Raw genomic sequence first — 24,370 nt, forward strand, 5'->3', positions numbered from 1 at the left:
CAACCACTGCTAGTTCATCAGGTATGCCTTATCAAATGATGCCATTCCTGGCACAAGAGTATAGAAGAATGAATAGTTAGCCAGCCGTCAGTATTTTCCAGAGGGAAAGTTGTTTGTATAACATTGAAATATTTAACCATAACAATATATAATACAGTCTAAAGTAGTAATTCAAAAGAAATGTGCCTATTTGCTTTAAACTATATATTAAGACATGTTTTAGAAAGAAGTAGTAACAGTTTGCCAGTGAGAAATCGTAGTACTCTTTAACGTGGTAACTAGGATGTTACTAATTCTAAATATTGGCAATACATTTCTATTGCTTAGTAAATTGGCACCATATATATAACCTCTTTTTTTTTGAGATGGAGTCTCGATCTGTTACCCAGACTGGAGTGCAGTGGCGTGATCTCTGCTCACCACTGCAACCTCTGCCTCCCCCGTTCAAGCGAGTCTCCTGCCTCAGCTTCCCGAGTAGTTGGGACTTACAGGCACCCGCTGTCATGCCTAGCTAATTTTTATATTTTTAGAAGAGATGGGGTTTCACCATATTGACCAGGGTGGTCTCAAACTCCTGACCCTCGTGTTCCATCTGCCTTGGCCTCCCAAAGTGCTGGGATTACAGGCGTGAGCCACCGCACCTGGCATAACTTCTTTAGAAGTAGTGTCTCTGATACTTTCAGCAATATATTCCTTAGCAACAATTAAATTCATTTATGTGTAATTTTTTTTAAGTCAGCTTTTTGGAAACGTAAAGTAATCCAAGGATTTGCTATTTCTTTATTAGTTTCTGTAAAGTAATTGACAGTGACTGCTAATTTTTCTGAAATTTTAGGGGGTGAAATTTTCCATTAACCTATATTTGATTTCTCTAATAGGATCACTTGTATATTCTAAAGTTTTCGGTTGTGTGTAGGTATATGTCATAATGTATGTAAATAAAATGTACTGTGACCACTCTTGAAGTCTGTGCCAAGATGTTTTCAGAAAGACAAGTTCATTCAGCATCTAGTTAAACGAGAAAAGGAGAAATGAGATAAAATTTATGATGAAACAAGGTATTTCTTTTAAGTTGTCTTCCAAGTGTGACCTTAGGTCTTTATGGACACTTACCTGACCAAAGGATTCAGACTTTGTTTCACTTGAAAGTTGTGAGCTTGGAAGTATGTATTTTTCTGTATGAAATTTCTGTTTGGGCCAGGCGCGGTGGCTCATGCCTGTAATCCCAGCACTTTGGGAGGCAAAGGTGGGTGGATCACGAGGTCAGGAAATGAAGACCATCCTGGCTAACAACAGTGAAACCTTGTCTCTACTGAAAAAAAAAAAAATACAAAAAATTAGCCGGGCGTGGTGGCGGGCTAACCAGTAGTAGTCCCAGCTACTCAGGTGGCTGAGGCAGGAGAATGGCGTCAACCCGGGAGGCGGAGGTTGCACTGAGCTGAGATCGCGCCACTGCACTCCAGCCTGGGCTACACAGCGAGACTCGGTCTCGGAAAAAAAAAAATTTCTATTTGAATATACTTGCTTGGGAGACTTGAAAGGTAAAAAATTTCAGGATGTGACACCAGGTGCAGTGACTCACACCTGTAATCCCAGCACTTTAGGAGGCCGAAGTGGGAGGATTGTTTGAGCCCAGCAATTTGAGACTAGCCTGAGCAGCATGGCAAGAGGCACTCTCTACAAAAATTAAAAAAAAAAAATTAGCTGAGTGTGGCGGCGCATGCCTGTGGTCCCGGCTACTTGGGAGACTGAGGCAGGAGTATTGCTTGAGCCTGTGAGGTCAAGGCTGCAGTGAGCTGTGATTGTACCACTGCACTCCATCCTAGGAGACAGAGCAAGACCCTGTCTTAAAAAAAAAAAAATTGAGAATGTGAAAAAGTACTGTGGCGCTAGTGCCATAGCCCAATTCCAAGGCATCTTATAGATTCTTAAATTTCTTACTGTTATCATCTCATTTTTCTTATTTTTAGATTTTGGAACCAGTACTAGCAGTGGAGGACTCTTTGGAACCACAAATACCACCTCTAATCCTTTTGGCAGCACATCTGGCTCCCTCTTTGGGCCAAGTAGTTTTACAGCTGCTCCTACTGGGACTACTATTAAATTTAACGTATGTATTTTCTTCCAATCTTTGTGGAATGTTTTTTCCCGCATGTATATTTCTTTGCAGGATGAATAGTAAAATTGCTTCTCATCCAGCTTAGCTTGACACTTCCTGAACAATGTGTTAAAAACAAGTTGTATAGTAGACAGGGAAACTTGTGAAATGCAAATCTAGATTATGATGTATATTTGAATTAGGCTCATCCCAATCAAATGTGTATTCATAAAATTTTATAATAAGCTGGTATAAGGTAGAATTTGAATTTACTGTGTTAAAAATTTGCCTCTGAATGGTCAGCTGTTGGTTTGGTTTGGTTTAGTTTGGTTTGTTTTGTTTTAAGACGGAGTTTCACTCTTGTTGCCCAGGCTGGAGGGCGGTGGTGTGATCTCAGCTCACTGCAGCCTCCACCTCTTGGGTTCAAGTGATTCTCCTGCCTCTGCCTCCCGAGTAGCTGGGATTACAGGAGTCCACCTCCACACCTAGCTAATTTTTTTGTAGTTTTAGTAGAGATGGTGTTTCACCGTGGTGGCCAGGCTGGTCTTGAACTCCTGACCTCGGGTGATCTGCCCACCTCTGCCTCCCAAAGTGTTGGGATTACAGGCGTGAGCCACCATGCCCGGCCTGGTCAACTATTCTTTATGGAAATAAAGAATAGGGGGCAAATAAGAGTAACTCATCAACATTCTGTACCAGATTAAAAATACAGGTTTTGTTGATGAAATGGCTAAATGGGGCCATAAAGTTTTTGTGTGTGTGTGTGTGTGTGTGTTTTTTTTTTGAGAGGGGTTGAGTGGCGGGCTAGAGTGGAGGATTTTGTTTACAGAAACATACGGAATACCACTTGATGTAAATATTTGGGGGATTCTTAGGGTACGCTGGAAGTGCAGTTAGCCTAATGGAAATCTTTGGCAGAAATAAAACTTGTTAAAATATACTCCAGAAAATGAAGAATTTCTCAGGTAAATTGGTTAATTCATAGTACTAAATTTACAACCCCGAATTTAAAGTTAAAATATAAACGATAGTGAAAAATACTGTGTGATGCCTTTTGTAAAGCACAATAGTTGAGAAAACTGGCAGTACAAGCAGGAATCATTAGTTTTACTTTTTTTTTTTTTTTTTTTTTTTGAGACGGAGTCTCGCGCTGTGTCACCCAGGCTGGAGTGCAGTGGCGCGATCTCGGCTCACTGCAAACTCCGCCTCCCAGGTTCAGGCCATTCTCCTGCCTCAGCCTCCGAGTAGCTGGGACTACAGGCGCCCGCCACCACGCCCGGCTAGTTTTTTGTATTTTTAGTAGAGACGGGGTTTCACCATGTTAGCCAGGATGGTCTCGATCTCCTGACCTCGTGATCCGCCCGCCTCGGCCTCCCAAAGTGCTGGGATTACAGGCTTGAGCCACCGCGCCCGGCCTCATTAGTTTTACTTATTGTGCCTTTTTCCTTTTAAGGTTATCGGGGAAAAACAGGTTTCCATATTTCTTTTTTTTTTTTTTATCTGAAGATAGTCAGACTGGAGTGCAGCGGTGCAATCTTGGCTCACTGCAACCTCCGCCTCTTCGGTTCAAGTGATTCTTCTGCCTCAGCCTCCCAAGTAGCTGGGATTACAGGCACCCACCCAAGCTAATTTTTGTATTTTTAGTAGAGATAGGGTTTCACCATGTTGGCCAGGCTGGTCTTGAACTCCTGACCTCAAGCGATCCACCCACCTCGGCCTCCCAAAGTGCTGGGACTACAGGCGTGAGCCACTGTGCCTGGTCGGTTTCCATATTGTTGTTGTTGTTGTTGTTGTTGTTGCTGTTTTTTGAGATGGAGTCTCACTCTGTTGCCCAGGCCAGAGTGCAGTGGCGCAATCTTGACCCACTGCAACCTCCACTTCCCGAATTCAAGCGATTCTCCTGCCTCAGCCTCCTGAGTAGCTGGGACTACAGGTGCGTGCCACCATGCCTGGCTAATTTATTGTTGTTTTTTTTTTATTTTTTAGTAGAGACAGGGTTTCACCATATTGGCCAGGCTGGTCGCAAACTCCTGACCCTGTGATCCACCCGCCTCGGCCTCCCTGAGTGCTAGGATTACAGGCGTGAGCCACCGTGCCCGGCCCTCTGTATTTTTTTAATGCAACATTACAGGGCAGAATAGAAAGGAGAACTTAGATATAGAGGTTTAAATGTATATATTGGGTAAAACTTTCCTTGTGCATAGTATTACATGTATTTTAGCATGTAATTGGATGGCTTGGGTTATGGGATTAATCCTTGGGTTTGTGATTACTTTGTTACTAAGATTGATTTATTCAGATAATCTTGATGTGGGGAGAGATCAGAAATGCAGTATATTTAATCAAACACCCTTGAAACCATCTCAGTATAAAAGACCTGGGAGGACTAGTTTTAGAGTTCAGTGGTTGAGAAATTGTGTCTGAGAGAGTAGCAATATAAAACTCGGACCTACAAATTTGCCTTTATTTCTTTGCAGCCTCCAACTGGTACAGATACTATGGTCAAAGCTGGAGTTAGCACTAACATAAGTACGAAGCACCAGTGTATTACTGCTATGAAAGAATATGAAAGCAAGTCACTAGAGGTCAGTAAAATACAATACAGAATGTCAGTCTAACCTTTTTGATTCTATTGGAATGTAGCTTTTAAAAATGGTTTTGATTATCTTTAGGATAGAGGGGTTCAGTTTGGGTTTATGTAAAAAATTAACCGAATTATTTTTAAAAATCAAGTATTATTTCTAGATATCTACTTGTTTAGGCAGGGATAATATTCAGGGATATGTGAAGGTATAGCACCCCAATGGTCTTTTTTTTTTTTTTTTTTTTTTTTTTTTAGCTTTTTTGCCCAGGCTGGAATGCAGTGACACAATCACAGCTCATTGCAGTCTCAGCTTCCCAGGCTTCATGTCCTTAGCCTCTCAAATAGCTGGGACTGCTGGCATGTGCCCCATGCCCAGCTAATGTTTAAAAATTTTTTTGTAGAGATGAGGTCTTACTACGTTGCTCAGGCCGGTCTCAAACTCCTGAGCTCAAGTGATCTTTCTTCCTCGGCCTCCCAGTGTGCTGGGATAACAGGCATGAGCCCCTGAGCCCAGTCTAATCGTCTGTTCTGATTGGATGTTGCTTCTGTTACGCTGGGCAATGTGTATGCATGCATATGAAGGTGTTTTTAGTAAAACTATGCAAAGTCATACAGCTTAATAAAAGTTTTTCTTTTTTTTTTTTTTGAGCCAGTGTCTCTGTCACCCAGGCTGGAGTGCAGTGGCGCATCTTGGCTCACTATGACCTCTGCGTCCCAGGTTCAAGCAATTCTTGCACCTCAGCCTCCCTGGTAGCTTGGATTACAGGTGTGGGCCACCACACCCAGCTAAATTTTTTTTTTTTTTGAGATGGAGTCTTGCTCTGTTGCCTAGGCTGGAGTGCAGTGGCGTGATCTCAGCTCACTATAAACGCTGCCTCCTGGATTTAAGCAGTCTCCTGCCTCAGTCTCCGGAGTAGCTGGGATTGCAGCTGCACGCCACTATGCCCAGCTAATTTTTGATTTTTTGTAGAGACAGGATTTTGCTGTGTTCGCCAGGCTGTTCTTGAACTCTGGCTTTGTGATCCATCCGCCTTGGCCTCCCAAAGTGCCGGGGTTACAGGCATGAGCTGCAGCGCCCAGCCACATTATGTACTTTTTAATGGCTGTCTTTCAACATTGAGATACTCATCCATGTTGTTGAATGAAGTTAGTTTGTTCATTCTTATTGCTTATGTAGTAGGTTGTTGTACATTGTGATAGTCGTTCCCAATTGTAGTGATTGCTTCTTTCTGCATACCAAACTATGCTTGCTTTATTGAGCTGTGCCAGGAACATACTGACTTGAGACAAAATTGGTAAACTTTATTCTTTTTGTAAATTTTTTGCCCCACAGAATCTGCATCTTTTAATTCACTATAATTTTTATTTTATTTTTATATTTTAGGGCTAGGGAGAGTTAGGATTATTTTATGACATTTTACCAAAAGAGTGTATTGTTTGTAAAAGAAAACTGAGATTAAGATATGATTGACTCTTTGGCTTGTAGTTTTACAATAATTGTGGTATGAATTTTAGTGTTTGTTGGAAATGTTTTTCTTTAATGATATAATGTCATTCCTTAGTTTTCTCTCTTTTAGTCATGGTTCCTATGTGAAAGTAGAACTTGAATACTAAATTCAAGTATTTAGCCTCCTAAATAATTATTTTTAGCTACATGTTAAGATTAGAAATATGTTTTCCCCCCCTTCAGGAACTTCGTTTAGAGGATTATCAGGCTAACAGGAAAGGCCCACAGAACCAGGTGGGAGCAGGTACCACAACTGGCTTGTTTGGGTCTTCTCCAGCCACTTCCAGTGCAACAGGACTCTTCAGTTCCTCCACCACTAATTCAGGCTTTGCATATGGTCAGAACAAAACTGCCTTTGGAACTAGTAAGCACTTGATATCATATTAGATTATATTGAGGAGAGACAGATAACTAAAACTAAAACATAATTGCCATTTTGGATTAAGTGCTATGGAGAAAAATAATAATTCAGGGATACCATAGGAATAGGAAGGAATGCCTGGATATATGTGGGGAAAGGGAGAAAGACAGTTTAAGATGAAGATGACTAAGGAATGCTTCACATGAGAAGGTGATGTTTGAGCAGTGACGTATCTGAAGAAGATGAAAGAGCAAGTTGTACAGATTGCTGGGAGAAGAACATTCCAGCTAGTGGAAACTGAGTCTAAAAACTCTTGAGTTTTGGCCATTTGAAGAGAGGGCAAGGGAAAATACTGGGGGATGTGGGGGCCATATTTTATACAACTTTGTAGACTAATATCAAGACTTGAATTTTTACTTGATTTAGGAAATCCTGAGAGTTGTTTAGACAGAGAAGTCATGTGATTGTGAGTGAAGGGTGATTCTGAAGTCTCCTATATTGAGAGTAGGTGGTAAGAAAGAGGAGAAACAAATTACTTAGAAAGCTATTACCAGCATGAGAGGTGTTAGTGGCTTGGGCAAGGATGGAAAAGAGGCCAAGTGTGGTGGCTTATGCCTGCAATCCTAGCACTTTGGAAGGCCAAGGCAGGTGGGTTGCTTGAGGTCAGGAGTTCAAGACTAGCCTGGCCAACATGGTAAAACCCTGCCTCTACTAAAAATATGAAAATTAGTTGGACATGGTGGCAAGTGCCTGTAATCCCAGCTACTTGGGAGGCTGAGGCAGGAGAATCCCTTGAACCTGGGGGGCAGAGGTTGCAGTGATCTGAGATCACACCATTGCACTCTAGCCTGGGTGACAGAGCAAGACTCTGTCTCAAAATAATAAGGATGGAAAAGAAAAAAGATGAGGTTCTGGACCCAGTTTGATTATAGAACTGATGGGATTTGCTGATGGATTGGTTTAATGTGGGATGTGAAAGAGGAGTTAAAGATGATGACTAATTTACTTTACAAAAATACTACTTTTGCAAAAGTAATGCACATATATGATACAAAGTTCACAAAATATAGAAAACTAACCAGAGGTTATATACTTTGCTTCTACACTTTCTCCATCCACCAGTTTGCCTCTGTATAGAAAAGCAAAAATTAGAGCTTTTCATAGCCTTCTGAAGAGATGTATATACACATACACACACAAAAATACATATTTAAGTGATATTTAACCTACTTTTTCTTTTCTCTTTTTGAGACAGGGTCTTAGGTTCTTACTCCTATTGCCCATGCTGGAGTGCAGTGGTGTGATCACAGCTCACTGCAGCCCCGACTTCCTGGGCTTAGGTGATTCTCCTACCTCAGCCACTCTATAGGCATGTGCCACCACCACACCCAGCTAATTTTATTTTATTTATTTATTTATTTTTTGGGTTGGAGTCTCACTGTTGCTCAAGCTGCAGTGCAGTGCAACCTCCAACTCCCAGGTTCAAGTGATTCTCCTGCCTCAGCCTCCTGAGGAGCTGGGGTTACAGGCACCCACCACCATGCCTGGCTAGTTTTTTATATTTTTAATAGAGTTGGGGTTTCACTACGTTGGCTAGGCTGGTCTCAAACCCCTGACATCAGGCGATTAACCAGCCTCGGCCTCCCAGAGTGCTGGGATTATAGGTGTGAGCTATGGTGCCAAGCCCTAATTGTTTTGTTTTTTCAGACGGAGTTTCGCTCTGTCGCCCAGGCTGGAGTGCAGTGGTGTGATCTCGGCTCACTGCATCCTCCACCTCCCAGGTTCAAGCAATTCTCTGCCTCAGCCTCTGAAGTAGCTGGGATTACAGACACCCACCACCATGCCTGGCTGATTTTTTTGTATTTTTAGTACAGATGGGGTTTTATCATCTTGGCCAGGCTGATCGGAACTCCTGACCTCAGGTGATCGCCCATCTCAGCCTCCCAGCTTGCTGGAATTACAGGCGTGAGCCACCGTGCCTGCCAGCATTGGCTAATTTTTGTATTTTTAGTAGAGACGGGGTTTTGCCATGTTGACCAGGCTGATCTCGAACTCCTGGCCTCAAGCAATCTGTCTGCTTCAGCCTCCCAAAGTACTGAGATTACCAGTGTGAACCACCATGTCCATCCTAATGTACTTTTCAATCTTGATATTCCATGATTTAGTTTAGTATGCGTTTTGTTTGTTTGTTTGTTTTTGAGACACAGTCCCACCTTGTTGACCGGGCTAGAGTGCAGTGGAGCAATCATAGCTCACTGCAGCCTTGAACTCTTGGGCCCAAGTAATATTCCCACCGTTCTGCCTGGCTAATGTTTCTTAATTTTTTCTGTTTTTTGGTGGGAGTTGGAGGACACTGTCTAGCTCTGTCACCCAGGCTGTCGTGCAGTGGCTCCATCACAGCTCCCCACAGCCTCAAACTCCCAGGCTCAAGCCATACTCCCACCTCAGTCTCCCTAGTAGCTAAAACCACAGGCACAAGTCATTATGCCTGACTAATTTTTACAATTTTTTTGTAGAGATGGGGTCCCATTGTGTTGCCTATGCTGTTCAGGAACTCCTGTCCTCAAGTGATCCTCCTGCCTTGGCCTCCCAAAGTGTTGTTATTACAGATGTGAGCCACTGTGCCTGGCCCATATTCATTATTGAATATTACATATCAGACTCTGGGCTGGATATATTCATGTAAAGAAGAGGCCTTTGTTCTCAGTAACTTAGACTAGCAAGTTTAAAATACACATGCTGACTTCTAGTGTATTATCTTGAAAAATAGAAGGAAGCTGTGGACTTACAAGGGAAGATCATTTAGCCTAGTTAGACTTCTTGGGGTCAGGGTGTTATTACAGAAGTTAAAGTTTAAATCTAGAGTTAGGTGAAGGATGGAAAATGAAAAGGTTATCAAGTAGTGAATGAAGGGTAGTAGATAACATAAGGACTTGAAATAACTGGATAATGGAAGGTTTTGTATTTTTGGGTGTTTACATTTTTTTTCTTTTCTTTTTCCTAAAAGGTACAACTGGATTTGGAACAAATCCAGGTGGTCTCTTTGGCCAACAGAATCAGCAGACTACCAGCCTCTTCAGCAAACCATTTGGCCAGGCCACAACCACCCAGAACACTGGCTTTTCCTTTGGTAATACCAGCACTCTAGGACAGCCAAGCACCAACACCATGGTAAGGAAACAGACCGTTATTTACCTCCAAGTCTTACTTGTAGAGTTAAATAATCATGTCTAACTAGCAAATTCTACCTCTACTGCAGATCTTAAGAGTTGAGGGTATTTAATGAAGGGAAGAGAACAAAGTCTTAGAATAATTAAGACCTAGATTCTAGCCTGGGCTCTACTCTTTACTTGTTGAGATGCTGTTGAGGTGGTCACTTATCTTTTCTGAAAGTATTTTTCTCATCACTAAGTAGGAACTACTTAGTGGGCTGGACTTGGCCCTCTTGAAGCTATGCCTTGGAAGATTGACTATAGCCATTCTATAGGGGATAGGAGAAAATACTTACTACTGACTATATTTTGGAATATAGCCAACAACAGGAACTAAGGGAGCTTTCATCTAGTTCCCTTAGGGGGAATCGTACAAAGAAGTTTTTTGTTTTTTTTGTTTTTTTTAAAGGGAGACCTACAACTTAGAGCCATACTGTGTCCAAAGAGAAGGTCCTCATGGTCATTACTAGTTTATTTCTAGGGACCTTTTTTAGGGAAGTATGAAATTAAAGAATGAAGTGATATGTGAGTAATTGATCCGAACTTGGAATTTGCCTTGTCTTAAAATTAGAGATACTTTTACTGATTAAAAAACAAGTATGGGCTGGGCACAGTAGTTTATGCCTGTAATCCCATCACTGCCGAGGTGGGCAGATCACTTGAATCAGGAGTTCGAGACCAGCCTGGCCAACATGGTAAAACCCCGTTTCTGCTAAAAGTACAAAACTTAGCCAGGCACAGTGGTTGGTGCCTGTAATCCTGACTACTTGGGAGGCTGAGGCACAAGAATAGCTTGAACCCAGGGGGAGGCAGAGGTTGCAGTGAGCTAGGATCGCTCCGTGGCACTCCAACCTGGGCAACAAAGCGAGACTTAATCTCAAGGAAAAAAAAGTATGCTTGTACCCCCAGGTCTTCAAAATACTAGATGACTGATTTCAGTACATATGAAAAAGATCAGCTGGGCATGCTGGCTCATGCCTGTCATCCTAGCACTTTGGGAGGCTGAGGTGGGGTGGATCATGAGGTCAGGAGTTTGAGACCAGCCTGGCCAACGTGGTGAAACCCTATCTCTACCAAAAATACAAAAATTAGCTGGGCATGGTGGCAGGTGCCTGTAATCGAAGCTACGCAGGAGGCTGAGGCAGGAGAATTGCTTAAACCCAGGAGGCAGAAGTTGCAGTTGAGCCGAGATTGTGCCACTGCACTCCAGCCTGGGCGACAGAGCGGGACTCCATCTCAAAACAAACACACAAACAAACAAACAAAAAAGGATCGTAATCCATGACTAAATGGGATTTATCCAAGGAAGATTGGTTCAACATATCATCATTAATCATTGTAATACACTGTGGTAATATAATTTAAAAAACAACCACATGATCACCTCAGTAGATATAGATAAAACATTTGACACTTTTACATGATAAAAACACTGAAGGAAGAACAAGAAGGAACCCAGAATAGCCAAAACAATTTTGAAAAACAACAAGTTGGAGGACCCTCAGGCTTCTCTCTCTTTTTTTTTTTTTTTGAGACGGATTTTTCGCTCTTGTTGCCCAGGCTGGAGTGCAATGGCACGATCTCAGCTCACTGCAGCCTCTGCCTCCCAGGTTCAAGAGATTCTCCTTTCTCAGCCTCCCACATAGCTGGGATTGCAGGCGTGCGCCACCATACCCAGCTAATTTTGTATTTTTAGTAGAGCCGGGGCTTCACCATGTTGGTCAGGCTGGTCTCGAACTCCTGACCTCAAGTGATTCACCCGCCTCGGCCTCCCAAAGTGCTGGGATTACAGGCATGAGCCACCGTGCCCGGCCTTCATGTTTCTCAATTTTATTTATTTTTCTAAGACAGGCCTCGCTGCAGTTACCCAGGCTGGAGTGCAGTGGCGTGAACTCAGCTCACTTCATCCTCCGCCTCCTGGGCTAAGCGATCCTCCCACCTCACCTCCCAAGTAGCTGGGACTACAGGCAGGCACCACCATGTCCAGCTAATTTTTGTAGTTTTTGTAGAGATGGGTTTTCATTGAGTTATCCAGGCTGGTCTCGAGCTTCTGGGCTCAAACAATCTGCTCTCCTTGCACTCCCAAAGTGTGAGATTACCTTTTAGCCAGGCCTTTTAGCACATGATTGTCGTCCCAGCTACTCAGGAGGCTGAGGTCGGGGAATCACTGAGGTCAGGTGTGAGCAGCTGTATCTGGCTTTACTTCTCAATTTTAAAACTTACTATAAAGCAATAGTAATTGTGTTACTGGCATAAGGAGAGACATAGACCAATTGAATAGAAGTGAGAGTCCAGAAATAAACCCTCACATTTGTAGACAATTGATTTTCAACAAGGATACCAAAAAAATTCAGTGAAGAAGAATGGTCTTTTCAACATGTGGTGCTGAGACAACTGATTATTCACATGCAAAATAATGAGGTTGGATTCTTTCTTCACAGCACTGAATTAACTGCAAAAGTTAAAATTGATCAGTTTTTTGTTTTTTGTTTTTTGTTTGAGATAGTCTTCCTCTGTTGCCCAGACTGGAGTGCAGTAGCACGATCTTGGCTCACTGCAACCTCTGCCTCCTGGGTTCAAGCGGTTCTCTTGCCTTGGTCTCCCAAGTAACTGGAATTACATGTGCGCACCACCGTGCCTGGCTAATTTTTTTGTATTAAGTGGAGACAGGGTTTCACCTGTTGGCCAGGCTGGTCTCGAACACCTGACCTCAAGTGATCCGACTGCCTTGGCCTCCCAAAGTGCTGGGATTACAGGTGTGAGCCACTATGCCTGGCCAAAAATTGACCAAATTTCTTTTTTTTTTTTTGAGACGGAGTCTCGCTCTGTCGCCCAGGCTGGACTACAGTGGCCGGATCTCAGCTCACTGCAAGCTCTGCCTCCCGGGTTTACGCCATTCTCCTGCCTCAGCCTCTGGAGTAGCTGGGACTACAGTCGCCTGCCGCCTCGCCCGGCTAATTTTTTGTATTTTTAGTAGAGACAGGGTTTCACTGGGTTAGCCAGGATGGTCTCGATCTCCTGACCTCGTGATCCACCCGTCTCGGCCTCCCAAAGTGCTGGGATTACAGGCTTGAGCCACTGCGCCCGGCCCAAATTGATCAAATTTCTAAATGCAAGGCTAAAATTATAAAATTGTTAGAAGAAACCTAGTTAGACAATAATATCTTAGATACAACACCAAAAGCAAAAGCAGAAAAAGAAAAAATAGATAAATTGGGCTTTTTCAAAATTAAAACCTTTTAGCCAGGCCTTTTAGCACATATTTGTCGTCCCAGCTACTCAGGAGGCTGAGGTTGGGGAATCACTGAGATCAGGAGTTAGAAGCTGCAGTGCACTATCATCGTGCTATGAATAGGCCACTGCACTCTAGCCTGAGTAAGGTAATGATACCCTATCTCTAAAAAAAAAAAAGGTGGCAGAAAAACATTTATGTATCAAGGGGATATCATCAAAATGAAAAGAAGACCTGTAAATGGAAGAAAATATTTGAAAATCGTGTATGTGATATAGGACTTGTATCCAGGATATATAAATAACTCTTATAATTCAGTAGTAAGACAATAACTTATTTAAAAAGGGCCCAGGATTTGAATTGACATTTCTCCAAAGAAGATACGTAAGTGGTGTGATAATATGCTTAACGTCCTAAGTCATCAGGGAAAGGCAAATGAAAACCAAAATGAAATACCACTTTGCACCTACTTGAAAGATATAATAAAGACAGTAATAGGCCAGGCATGGTGGCTCACGCCTTTAATCCCAGCACTTTGGGAGGCCAAGGTGGGCAGATCACAAGGTCAGGAGTTCGAGACTAGCCTGGACAACATGGTGAAACCCCGTCTCTACTAAAAATAACAAAAAATTATCCAGGCATAGTGGTGCCCGCCTGTTGTCCCAGCTACTCGGGGGGCTGAGGCAGGAGAATCTCTTGAACCTGGGAGGCGGAGGTTGTGGTGAGCCGAGATCGCGCTACTACACTCCAGCCTCGGTGACAGTGTGAGACCCAACAAAAACAAAAAAAAAGCCAGTAGTAAGTATTGAACCTGGAGAAGTTGGAACCGTTATACATTGATGGTAAGAATGTAAAATGGTGCCACCCCGTTAAGAAAACAGTTTGGTGGTTCCTCAAAATGTTAAACAGAGTTATGATATGAACCAGCAGTTGCACATCTTGGGATTTACCAAAGAAAAATAAGACACAGACTTGTACACAAATGAACATGACAGCATTATTCATAATGACTAAAATGTAGAAATTACCTAAAGATCTATTAACAACGAATCGGTAACCAATTGTGGTATATGCATATAATGGAATATTGTTTAACCATAAATTGGAATGAAGTACTGATACATACTACAACACAGGTGAACCTTGAAAACGTGCTAATGAAACAAGTCTGTCACAAAAGACCACATTTTTAATGACTCCATTCATATTAAATGTTCAGAATTTTAAAAAAATCCACAGAAAAAGATTAATGGTTCCCTAGGGATGGGGAGTAATTGCTGATGGGTCTGGGATTTCTTTTGGGGGTAGTGAGAATTTAGATAGTAGGGATGGTTGCACAACTGTGAACACGCAAAACATCACTGAATAGTCCACTATAAATGAGTGAATTTTGTGGTGTGTGAATTGTGTCTCAATAAAACTTTAAAAAACAGCACAGTGAATTCCCTCTTCAGCAAGTCTATTAGCACAATATTTTTCCTTTATTAATGCATAAGTAAAATACATTGTTAAACATAGGATGATGCAGATTGCTCATTGGAAATGAGTATAGTGTCTCATTTAGAATTAAGGCTTTTGGCTGGGTGCAGTGGCTCACGCCAGCGTTTTGGGAGGCCAAGGCAGATGGATCACCTGAGGTCAGGAGTTTGAGACCAGCCTGGGCACATTGTGAAGCCCCATCTCTACTAAAAATGCAAAAATTAGCTGGATGTGGTGGTGTGCCCTTGTAGTCCCAGCTACTTGGGAGGCTGAGGCAACAGAATCACTTGAACCTAGGAGGCGGAGGCTGCAGTGAGCTGAGATTGTGCCACTGCACTTCAGCCTGGGCAACAGAACAAAACTCCATTATCAAAAAAAGGAATAAGGCTCTTTAACATAACACTACTACCTCAGTCCGTGTTGATTTATTTTCGCTGATTATTTTTGGTTACTTGATTTTAAGTCCACTCCCCAGCTTGATAGTGATTAGTTCTTTTCACCTAAATCTAAGTTATTTAGCCTAGTATTTGTCATTATAAGTTTGAAAAAATGGTAACTTTTTTTTTTTGTTAATCTGAGACTCGACGCGGAAACTATTGTAGGGTATCTTTTAATCTATATAAACTTCTTTGCAGGGTTTATTTGGAGTAACCCAAGCCTCACAGCCTGGAGGTCTTTTTGGGACAGCTACAAACACCAGCACTGGGACAGCATTTGGAACAGGAACAGGTCTCTTTGGGCAGACCAATACTGGATTTGGTGCTGTTGGTTCGGTAGGTTTCTACAGTTGACTGTAATTTGAAGATGTCTGTAGATTTGTTAAAGGAATTTTCTTCTAAGGATTTGACTCTCTTGCAAGTATTTTTTTATTGGGTATATTATTGTACCAGCCTAATATGATTTGATTTTGAGAACAAAAGGCAATTTGATATAAGATGTAATTTCAGGTTAACTTCAGGTTTGTTTTCCATTAGTAAATTCTTTCCTTTTTAAAATTTCTTTGCCTCAGTGCTTATGTGCATCATACTTCTGATAGCATTGGTTAAACTGTTGAGTCTAAATTCAAGTTCTTTTGCTTTGTTTGAATCAGATGATTTTTAACTCCTAGTTCTTCCCTCCTTTGTAGGTGATAAATTGGTATGATATTTGGGAATGAAATGTTTTTGGGGTTGATCAGGTTGTTGAAATTGTTGAGATACTCATGGAAGAAGCTTTGAACTTGCTGTTGTGAGTTGGTTAAAAAAAGAAAAAAGGGCCAGGTGCGGTGGCTCACGCCTGTAATCCTAGCATTCTGGGAGGCCGAGGCGGGTGGATCACCTGAGGTCTGAGTTCGAGACCAACCTGGCCAACATGGTGAAACCCCATCTCTCCTGAAAATACAAAAAAACACTAGCCGGGTGTGGTGGTGGGTGCCTATAATCCCAGCTACTTGAGATGCTGAGGCAGGAGAATCACTTGAACCCAGGAAATGGAGGTTGCAGTGACCCAAGATCTCCCCATTACACTCTAGCCTGGGCAACAAGAGCAAAACTCCATCTTATAAAAAAGGAGCACAAAGTTCCTAAAACATATGGTCCTGTTTTCATGGAGATTGAAATTTCTCTTTTCTTTTTTTAAACTTTGGACAGATAATTGAGGTGAGAAATTGAGAAAATTAGATAATGCTTCAAGACATTCTAATACTTTTGTTGTGGTGGTGGTGGTGGTTGTTTTTGAAACTGAGTCTCGTTCTGTTGTCCAGGCTGTACTGCAGTGGCATGATCTTGGCTCACTGCAACCTCTCCCTCCCAGGCTCCCTCACAGGCATGTGACACCATACCAGGCTAATTTTTTTTTTTTTTTGGGACGGAGTCTCGCTGTGTTGACCAGGCTGTAGTACAGTGGCACACAATCTCGGCTCACTGCAGTCTCTGCCTCAGCCTCCTGAGTAGCTGGGATTACAGGCGTCCGCCACCATGCCCAGCTAATTTTTGTATTTTTAGTAGAGATGGGGTTTCACCATGGTGGCCAGGACCTCATGACCCACCTGCCTTGGCCTCCCAAAGTGCTAGGAATACAGGCGTGAGCCACCACGCCTGGCCTTAATTTCTGTATTTTTTAGTAGAGGTGGGATTTTGCCATGTTGGCCAGGCTGGTAACTCATGGCCTCAAGTGATCCTCCCACGTTGGCCTTTCAAAGTGCTGGCATTACAGGCGTGAGCTACTGTGCCTGGCTTCCAGTACTTTCTAGTGACAGATTTATTGATGTATAGTCCACATGCCTTACAATTTGTCTCTTTAAAGTGTACAGCTAGGTGGTTTTTAGTATATCGACAAAATGTGCAACTATCAGTAGTTTCAGAACATACTCATTGTGCCAAAAAGAAATGCCATAGTCATTGGCAGTCACTCCCGATTTTCCTCTGATCATCTTAAGCCTGCTTTCTCCCTATGGATTTGACTATTTTGAACACTTCATGTAAATGGAATCATAATATATGGTCTTTTGTGATTGGTGTCTTTCACTTAGCATAGCGTTTTCAAGGTTCGTCCATGTTGTAGCATGTTCAAAGTTTTTCTTGTAATGATTTCTTCTGGCAAAGTAAATATTTGCTACATGTCTCTTAACAGGTAAAAAGATATTTGATGGCCTTGTTATTTTTTTCTTTGCCTCACTGAAATCCGGTTTCATTGGATTCCTTGTGTTTCATTGGTATTCCTTAGGGGTCACCATTAACTTTTCAGGCCAGAAGCATTCTGTGTTTATATTTTTTGATAGCCTTTATTCATCTTTCTTCTACCTTTTTTATAAATGTTAGGACATCTTTCCCCCACCCCGTACCCAATCCAATATACCTGAGGTAACCTGTATTTAGTTTGGTGTGTGTCTTAATATTATTTTAAATTTTCCTGTATTCTATTCTTTTTAGACCCTGTTTGGCAATAACAAGCTTACTACATTTGGAAGCAGCACAACCAGTGCACCTTCATTTGGTACAACCAGTGGCGGGCTCTTTGGTAACAAACCAACCCTGACTTTAGGAACCAATACAAACACTTCTAATTTTGGTACATATAAAAAGCAGGTTTGGCTCTCTTAAAGTTACACTGACTATACCACACATTATTCTCCTGATTCGTATGATTGGAAATATTTAAAAGTTCTCAGGTAAGCCATAGCTTGATGTGAAGTACCAGAGGGAAAGGTTTAAAGTCCTGGATATGGCTTGAGATAATTAGTAGGCATGTAAATTGCTTTTCATTTACTTTGGATTACCTCAGCAATAGCTGAGAAACCATAAAGGAAACACATTTGGTTAAGTGACACATTGTATGAGGCCAGGTTTCAAACCTGTGGTGGTATACAGGAGATACTTGGTTGTTCTTATTTTTGTTGTTGGTTTGTTGTGTTGTCTTGTTTTTGCTTTTTGTTTTTTGTTCTTTTTTTTTTTTTGGTGGAGAACAGGGTCTTTATATCGCTTCAGCCTCCCAAAGTGCTGAGATTACAGGTGTGAGCCACTGCAACTGGCCTGGTTATTCTTTTTTTTTTTTTTTTTTTTTGAGACGGAGTCTCGCTCTGTTGCCCAGGCTGGAGTGCAGTGGCCGGATCTCAGCTCACTGCAAGCTCCGCCTCCTGGGTTTACGCCGTTCTCCTGCCTCAGCCTCCGAGTAGCTGGGATTACAGGCGCCCGCCACCTCGCCCGGCTAGTTTTTTTTTTGTATTTTTTAGTAGAGACGGGGTTTTACCGGGTTAGCCAGGATGGTCTCGATCTCCTGACCTTGTGATCCACCCGTCTTGGCCTCCCAAAGTGGGATTACAGGCTTGAGCCACCGCGCCCAGCCGGCCTGGTTATTCTTAGTGAAAGTCGAAATGTGCCAGGTATTGTGGTAAGCACCTGTAATCCCAGCCATTATGGAGGCTGAGTCAGGAGTATCACTTAGGAGTTCAAGGCTGTGGTGTGCTGTGATCACACTTGTGAATTGCCACTGCATTCCAGCCTAGGCAACATAGTGGAAGCAGGTCTCTAAAAAACTAAAATAAAATAAGAAAAATAATATAAGAAAGTTGAAACCTTTCTGATTTGGGGGATTATTCAGTAGTTTATTTTTTACCGTTTCAAAAATTTGGAATGCATGTTCATTGTATACATATTCGTTGTTAAAAATCTGGAAAATACAGAGAAGATTGAACAATAATTTTAAAAACCTTAACCTACTGTCTTGGAGATATGCTGTAAAAATTTAAACCAGTTTTATGGAACATGATATTCTTACTATTATTTTATTTTTTACTTTTTATTTTATTTTGAGGTGTAGTCTAACTGTGGAGTGCAGTGGCATGATCTCGATCTCGGCTCACTGCAACCTCCGCCCTCCCGGTTTCAAGTGATTCTCCTGCTTCAGCCTCCCGAGTCACTGGGATTACAGGCACGCACCACTGTGCCTGGCTAATTTTTGTATTTTTAGTAGAGACAAGGTTTCACCATGTTGGCCAGGCTGGTCTGAACTCCTGAGTTCAAGTGATCTACCTGCCTTGGCTTCCCAAAGTGCTGGGATTATAGGCGTGAGCCACCATGTCCAGTCAGTATTTTCAATATGTCTTATAACTACCTAATTATGTTTTCAAAATTCAGTATGTCTTATAACTACCTAATTATGTTTTCTTTTTTTTTTTTTTTTTTTTTTTGAGACAGAGTCTCGCTCTGTCGCCCAGGCTGGAGTGCAGTGGCCGGATCTCAGCTCACTGCAAGCTCCGCCTCCCGGGTTGACGCCATTCTCCTGCCTCAGCCTCCCGAGTAGCTGGGACTACAGGCGCCCGCCACCTCGCCCGGCTAAGTTTTCGTATTTTTTAGTAGAGACGGGGTTTCACCGTGTCAGCCAGGATGGTCTCGATCTCCTGACCTCGTGATCCGCCCGTCTCGGCCTCCCAAAGTGCTGGGATTACAGGCTTGAGCCACCGCGCCCGGCCCTAATTATGTTTTCAAAAGTCAGATCAGATATAGGAAGTTTATTTTGTTTGTCGAGGGAAATAGTGGTTCAAATATTTTTTGAGGATTTTGTGTGCCAGAGACATCACTAGGCACTGATAGGTTCTATTTGGGAGATGAGTACAAAGACATGGTTATTTGGTATAGGTCAGCAGTTAACTCAGTTTTTTAATGAGCCTTTGAATGATCTTGTAATGTACTGGAGAAAGAGATCATATTGAACATCCGTTGGAAGATTAATATGTTTTATCTGACTGTCAACTACATGAGGAAGGTAGATAGGTCATTGATAGGTACCAGTTCCTAAATTGATGTGTTATGTTTCATTTTTATAATCCCTTTTAGTCATTTTGCTCATTCACTGCCAGAAATGATTATAGTTCCTATAATTCCTTTTGGTCATACTCTGTTTGAAACAACCGTTTTGAGACAGTGGACTTGGTTACCATGGATGAGATACTTGGCATCTGTCTCTCTGTCTCTGTCTCTGTCTCTGTCTCTCTCTCTCTCTCTCTCTCTCTCTCTCTCCACCTCTCTCTCCCTCCCTCCCTCTCCCTCCCTCTCTCTCCCTCTCTCCCCCTCTCTCCCCCCTCCCCTCCCCTCCTCTTCCTCCCTCCCTCCCTCTCTCCCCCTCTCTCTCCCTCTCTCTCCCCCCTCCCCTCCCCTCCCCTCCCTCCTCCTCCCTCTCTCCCCCTCTCTCCCCCACTCCCCATCTCCCTCTCTCCCCCTCTCACCTCCCTCCCTTCCTCCCTCCCTCCCAGGCTGTAGTGCAATGGCACAATCTTGGCTCACTGCAACTTCCACCACCTGTGTTTGAGTGATTTTCCTGCCTCAGCCTCCCGAGTAGCTGGGATTACAGGTGCCTGCCACCACAATCAGCTAATTTTTGTATTTAAAGTAGAGATGGGGTTTCACCACGTTGGCGAGGCTGGTCTGGAACTCCTAACCTCAGGCGATCCGCTTTCCTCGGCCTCCCAAAGTGCTGGGATTACAGGTGTGAGCCACCGCACCCATCCCTACTTATTTCTTACCTATAAAATTAAAATGGAAAGATGGTTAAGGGTCAGTTAGCGTTTCTCAACCTTTTCTGTTATCATTTACCCTTCCCCATGGACCCTTTGTAGACTATTTTTTTGTTTTTAAGTTATACCTGCTGTAATGGGACTGTTTTTTCTTTCATTTATTTATTTATTTATATTTTTGAGACAGAGTCTCGCTCTGTTGCCCAGGCTGGAGTGCAGTGGCCCGATCTGGGCTCACGGCAAGCTCCACCTCCTGGCTTCGTGCCATTCTGCTTCAGCCTCCCGAGTAACTGGGACTACAGGTGCCGCCCGCCATGCCTGACTAATTTTTTTTTTGCATTTTTAGTAGAGACGGGATTTCACCGTGTTAGGCAGGATGGTCTCAATCTCCTGACCTCATGATCCACCCTCCTTGGCCTCCCAAAGTGCTGGGATTACAGGTGTGAGCCACTGCGCTCGGCCTGTATTTTCTTAATCATCTTCTCCCTTCCCCTGAGATTTTCATACCACACATACACTGTGTGTCTGTTTATGTTGTGTGACTCTTTGGAGGGCCACAAACTATCATAATCTGTGATATTGTAGTCCCTCAAGAACCAATTTCCACTCCCTTTGAAAATGTGTGTGTTTAATAAAAGCTCTTTTTTTTTTGTGACATGCTTCATGTTCAAAATTAAATGCTATTTTTCTTTTTCTTTTTCTTTTCTTTCTTCCTTTTTTTTTTTTGAGACGGAATTTCGCTCTTGTTGCCCAGGCTGGAGTGCAGTGGCGTGATCTCAGCACACTGCAACCTCTGCCTCCTGGGTTCAAGCGATTCTTCTGCCTCAGCCTCCCAAGTAGCTGGGATTACAGGCATGCACCACCACGCCCAGCTAATTTTTGTATTTTTAGTAGAGACAGGGTTTCGCCATGTTGGCCAGTCTAGTCTTGAACTCCTGACCTCAGGTGATCTGCCCGCCTCAGTCTCCCAAAGTGCTGGGATTACCGGTGTGAACCACCACCACACTCGGCCCTTCCTTCCTTCCTTCCCTCCCTCCCTCCCTCCCTCCCTTCCTTCCTTCCTTCCTTCCTTCCCTCCCTCCCTGCCTTCCTTCCTTCGTCTTTCTTTCTTTTTTCCTTCCTTCCCTTTCTTTCCTTTCTTTCTTTCCTTCCATTTTTTTCTTTTCTTTCCTTCTCTTCTTTCTTCTCTCTTCTCTCCTCTCTCTTCTCTTCTCTCTTCTCTCACTCTGTCTCCTAGGCTAGAGTGTACTGGTGTGATCTCAGCTCACTGCAACCTCCGCCTCCTGGGCTCAAGTGATCCTCCCACCTCAGCCTCCTGAGTAGCTGGGACTACAGGCATGTGCTACTATATCTGGCTAATATTTGTATTTTTATAGAGACAGGATTTACCTTGTCACCCAGGCTGGCCTCAAACTCCTGAGCTCAGGTGATCCGCCTGCCTTGACCTTACAAAGTGCTGGGATTACAGGCGTGAGCCACTGTGCCTGGCCGATAAAATTTTTTTTTTATTTTTATTTTTATTTTTATTTTTTTATTTTTTTTTTTTTTGAGACGGAGTCTCGCTCTGTCACCCAGGCTGGACTGCAGTGGCCGGATCTCAGCTCACTGCAAGCTCCGCCTCCCGGGTTCACGCCATTCTCCGGCCTCAGCCTCCCGAGTAGCTGGGACTACAGGCGCCCGCCACCTCGCCCGGCTAGTTTTTTTTGTATTTCTTAATAGAGACGGGGTTTCACCGTGTTAGCCAGGATGGTCTCGATCTCCTGACCTCGTGATCCGCCCGTCTCGGCCTCCCAAAGTGCTGGGATTACAGGCTTGAGCCACCGCGCCCGGCCAAAATTTTTTTTTAAGATATATATGATGTTAATCTATGGTTGCAGATTTCTGATTTGCTTAGAGTTCTTTTTTTTTTTTGGTGTGTGAATATATTTACCGTCATGTTCAGTGATAGGAAAATGAAAGGTGTCATCTTTATCTGAGTTGCCTTACTAACTTGTGTGCTGAATTTGAATTGTCTTTTTAATTGTTATTTTTAAAATTGAATTTTACAAGTCAATAAACTTGTCCGTGAGAATCGGAGGAAATGTGTGGTATAAACAGTGTAAGTTGGGATTTATTTCCCTCCTGTGGGTTTGAGGTAGTTCACGAGTATCTTGTTTTCTGCTACTTATGGGGCTGTAAGATCCCTTTTGATTAAATTTTTATTCAAAAGAAAAGTCTCCAAGTACATTTTCTATTTTTTCATCAGGGAAAATTGATGATGCTTGAGTAGGCAGCACTCCATTTTTGTGGCATAGCTATTAGAACAATTCAAAAAGAGATTCAATGAATGTCTGAGTCAAATATATAGCAATTAAGTCAATTTACTTGTTTGGATTTTATTTTATGTATTTATTTTTTTTTGAGATGGATTCTCGCTCTGTCACCCAGGCTGGAGTGCAGTGGCATGATTTTGGCTCACTGCAACCATCACCTCCCGGGTTCAAGCAGTTCTCTGCCTTAGTCTCCCAAGTAGCTGGGATTATAGGCACCCGCCACCACGCCCTGCTAATTTTTGTATTTTTGGTAGATACGGGATTTCACCATCTTGGCCAGGCTGGTCTTGAACTCCTGACCTTGTGATCCACCCGCCTAGGCCTCCCAAAGTGATGGGATTACAGGTGTGAGTCACTGTGCCCGGCCTATTTGCTTGGATTTTAAAATGACATGAAATACTATTGTTTTTGAACTTTTACATTCTTCAGCTTTTTTCTTGATTTTTTTTTCGTTGAGATAATAATCCAAGTACTGACACGACAAACTATGATATTAGTGATACTTTTTCGTCTGTTCCAAAATAGTCTCTTTACTGTGTTTGTTATCTTTTTGGACTGGTTTCCCTCCATGATTTTTTTTTTTTCTTTTGGAGACAGAGTCTTGCTCCATTGCCCAGGCTGGAGTGCAGTGGTGTGATCTCAGCTCACTGCAACCCTCTGTCTCCTTGGTTCAAGCGATCTTCCTGCTTCAGCCTCCCAAGTCGCTGGAATTACAAGCGTGCACCACCACAGCCAGCTTTTTTTTTTTTTTTTTTTTTTTTTTGTGGTAGTAAAGAAGAGGTTTCACATGTTGGCCAGGCTAGTCTTAAACTCCTGACCTCAAGTAATCTACCTACCTCTGCCTCCCAACGTGTTGGGATTACAGGTGTGAGCCATCGTGCCCAGTACTTTATGACTTTTAAATGACTTCATATGTTTTACAAACAGGGTTTTCTGACTAGTTATTTTTTTCTCTTACTAGAAATTAATGACATATTCATTAATTGTTTCATTGATATTTAGTTCCAAAAGGAATAATGAAACTTTATGAACATAGGTGAACAAAGGAAAAGTAATGGCAGCAGTACAGAATAGGATCTTTGTTTGATACCTATGGTTTTTTGTTTTTGTTTTTCTTTTTTTTTTTTTTTTGAGCTAGTGTCTTGCTATGTCACCTAGGCTGGAGTGCAATGGTGTGATCTCGACTTACTGCAGCCTCTGCCTCCTGGATTCAAGTGATTCTCCTGCTTCAGCCTCCCAAGTAGTTAGGATTCTGGGTGTGCACCACCATGCCAGCTAATTTGTGTATTTTCAGTAGAGATGGGGTTTCTCCATGTTGGCCAGACTGGTCTTGAACTTGTAACCTCCAGTGACCTGCCCACCTTGGCCTCCCAAAGTGCTGGGATTACAGTTGCCAGCCACCGTGCCCGGCTGATACCTGTGGATTTTAAAGGGGAATTATAGGATTTTGTCTAAATGGTGGCTCATAGTGAAGGAGACTTCTCATGTGTAATCAGTTACACCTTACTATCCAGGCCTGGTTCGTCTGTTCAAAATAAAAGCTACTATAGAGAGTTTTGTAGGTAATTTTTTTGTTAGCAAGGACCTTTAGGTTCA

The 24,370-nt window shown here is 42.7% G+C and overlaps 1 protein-coding gene across 4 annotated transcripts in view; it reads left to right on the plus strand.

The window, feature by feature from the left end:
• NUP98 (nucleoporin 98) overlaps nucleotides 1-24,370 on the plus strand; it is a 130,901-nt gene that overhangs the window by 21,795 nt on the left and 84,736 nt on the right. For 2 of the 4 annotated variants that reach the window (XM_025358533.1, XM_025358535.1), the window contains exons 5-10: nucleotides 1,971-2,110; nucleotides 4,576-4,683; nucleotides 6,373-6,553; nucleotides 9,558-9,721; nucleotides 15,109-15,246; nucleotides 17,383-17,521. In XM_025358533.1, the coding sequence (XP_025214318.1) occupies nucleotides 1,971-2,110; nucleotides 4,576-4,683; nucleotides 6,373-6,553; nucleotides 9,558-9,721; nucleotides 15,109-15,246; nucleotides 17,383-17,521 (870 nt within the window). The remainder of the gene's footprint in view (nucleotides 1-1,970; nucleotides 2,111-4,575; nucleotides 4,684-6,372; nucleotides 6,554-9,557; nucleotides 9,722-15,108; nucleotides 15,247-17,382; nucleotides 17,522-24,370) is intronic. The other 2 variants (XM_025358532.1, XM_025358534.1) reach the window with 1 other exon arrangement.

The sequence above is a fragment of the Theropithecus gelada genome, chromosome 14 (assembly GCF_003255815.1).
Source record: "Theropithecus gelada isolate Dixy chromosome 14, Tgel_1.0, whole genome shotgun sequence".
NCBI classification, from domain to species: domain Eukaryota; kingdom Metazoa; phylum Chordata; class Mammalia; order Primates; family Cercopithecidae; genus Theropithecus; species Theropithecus gelada.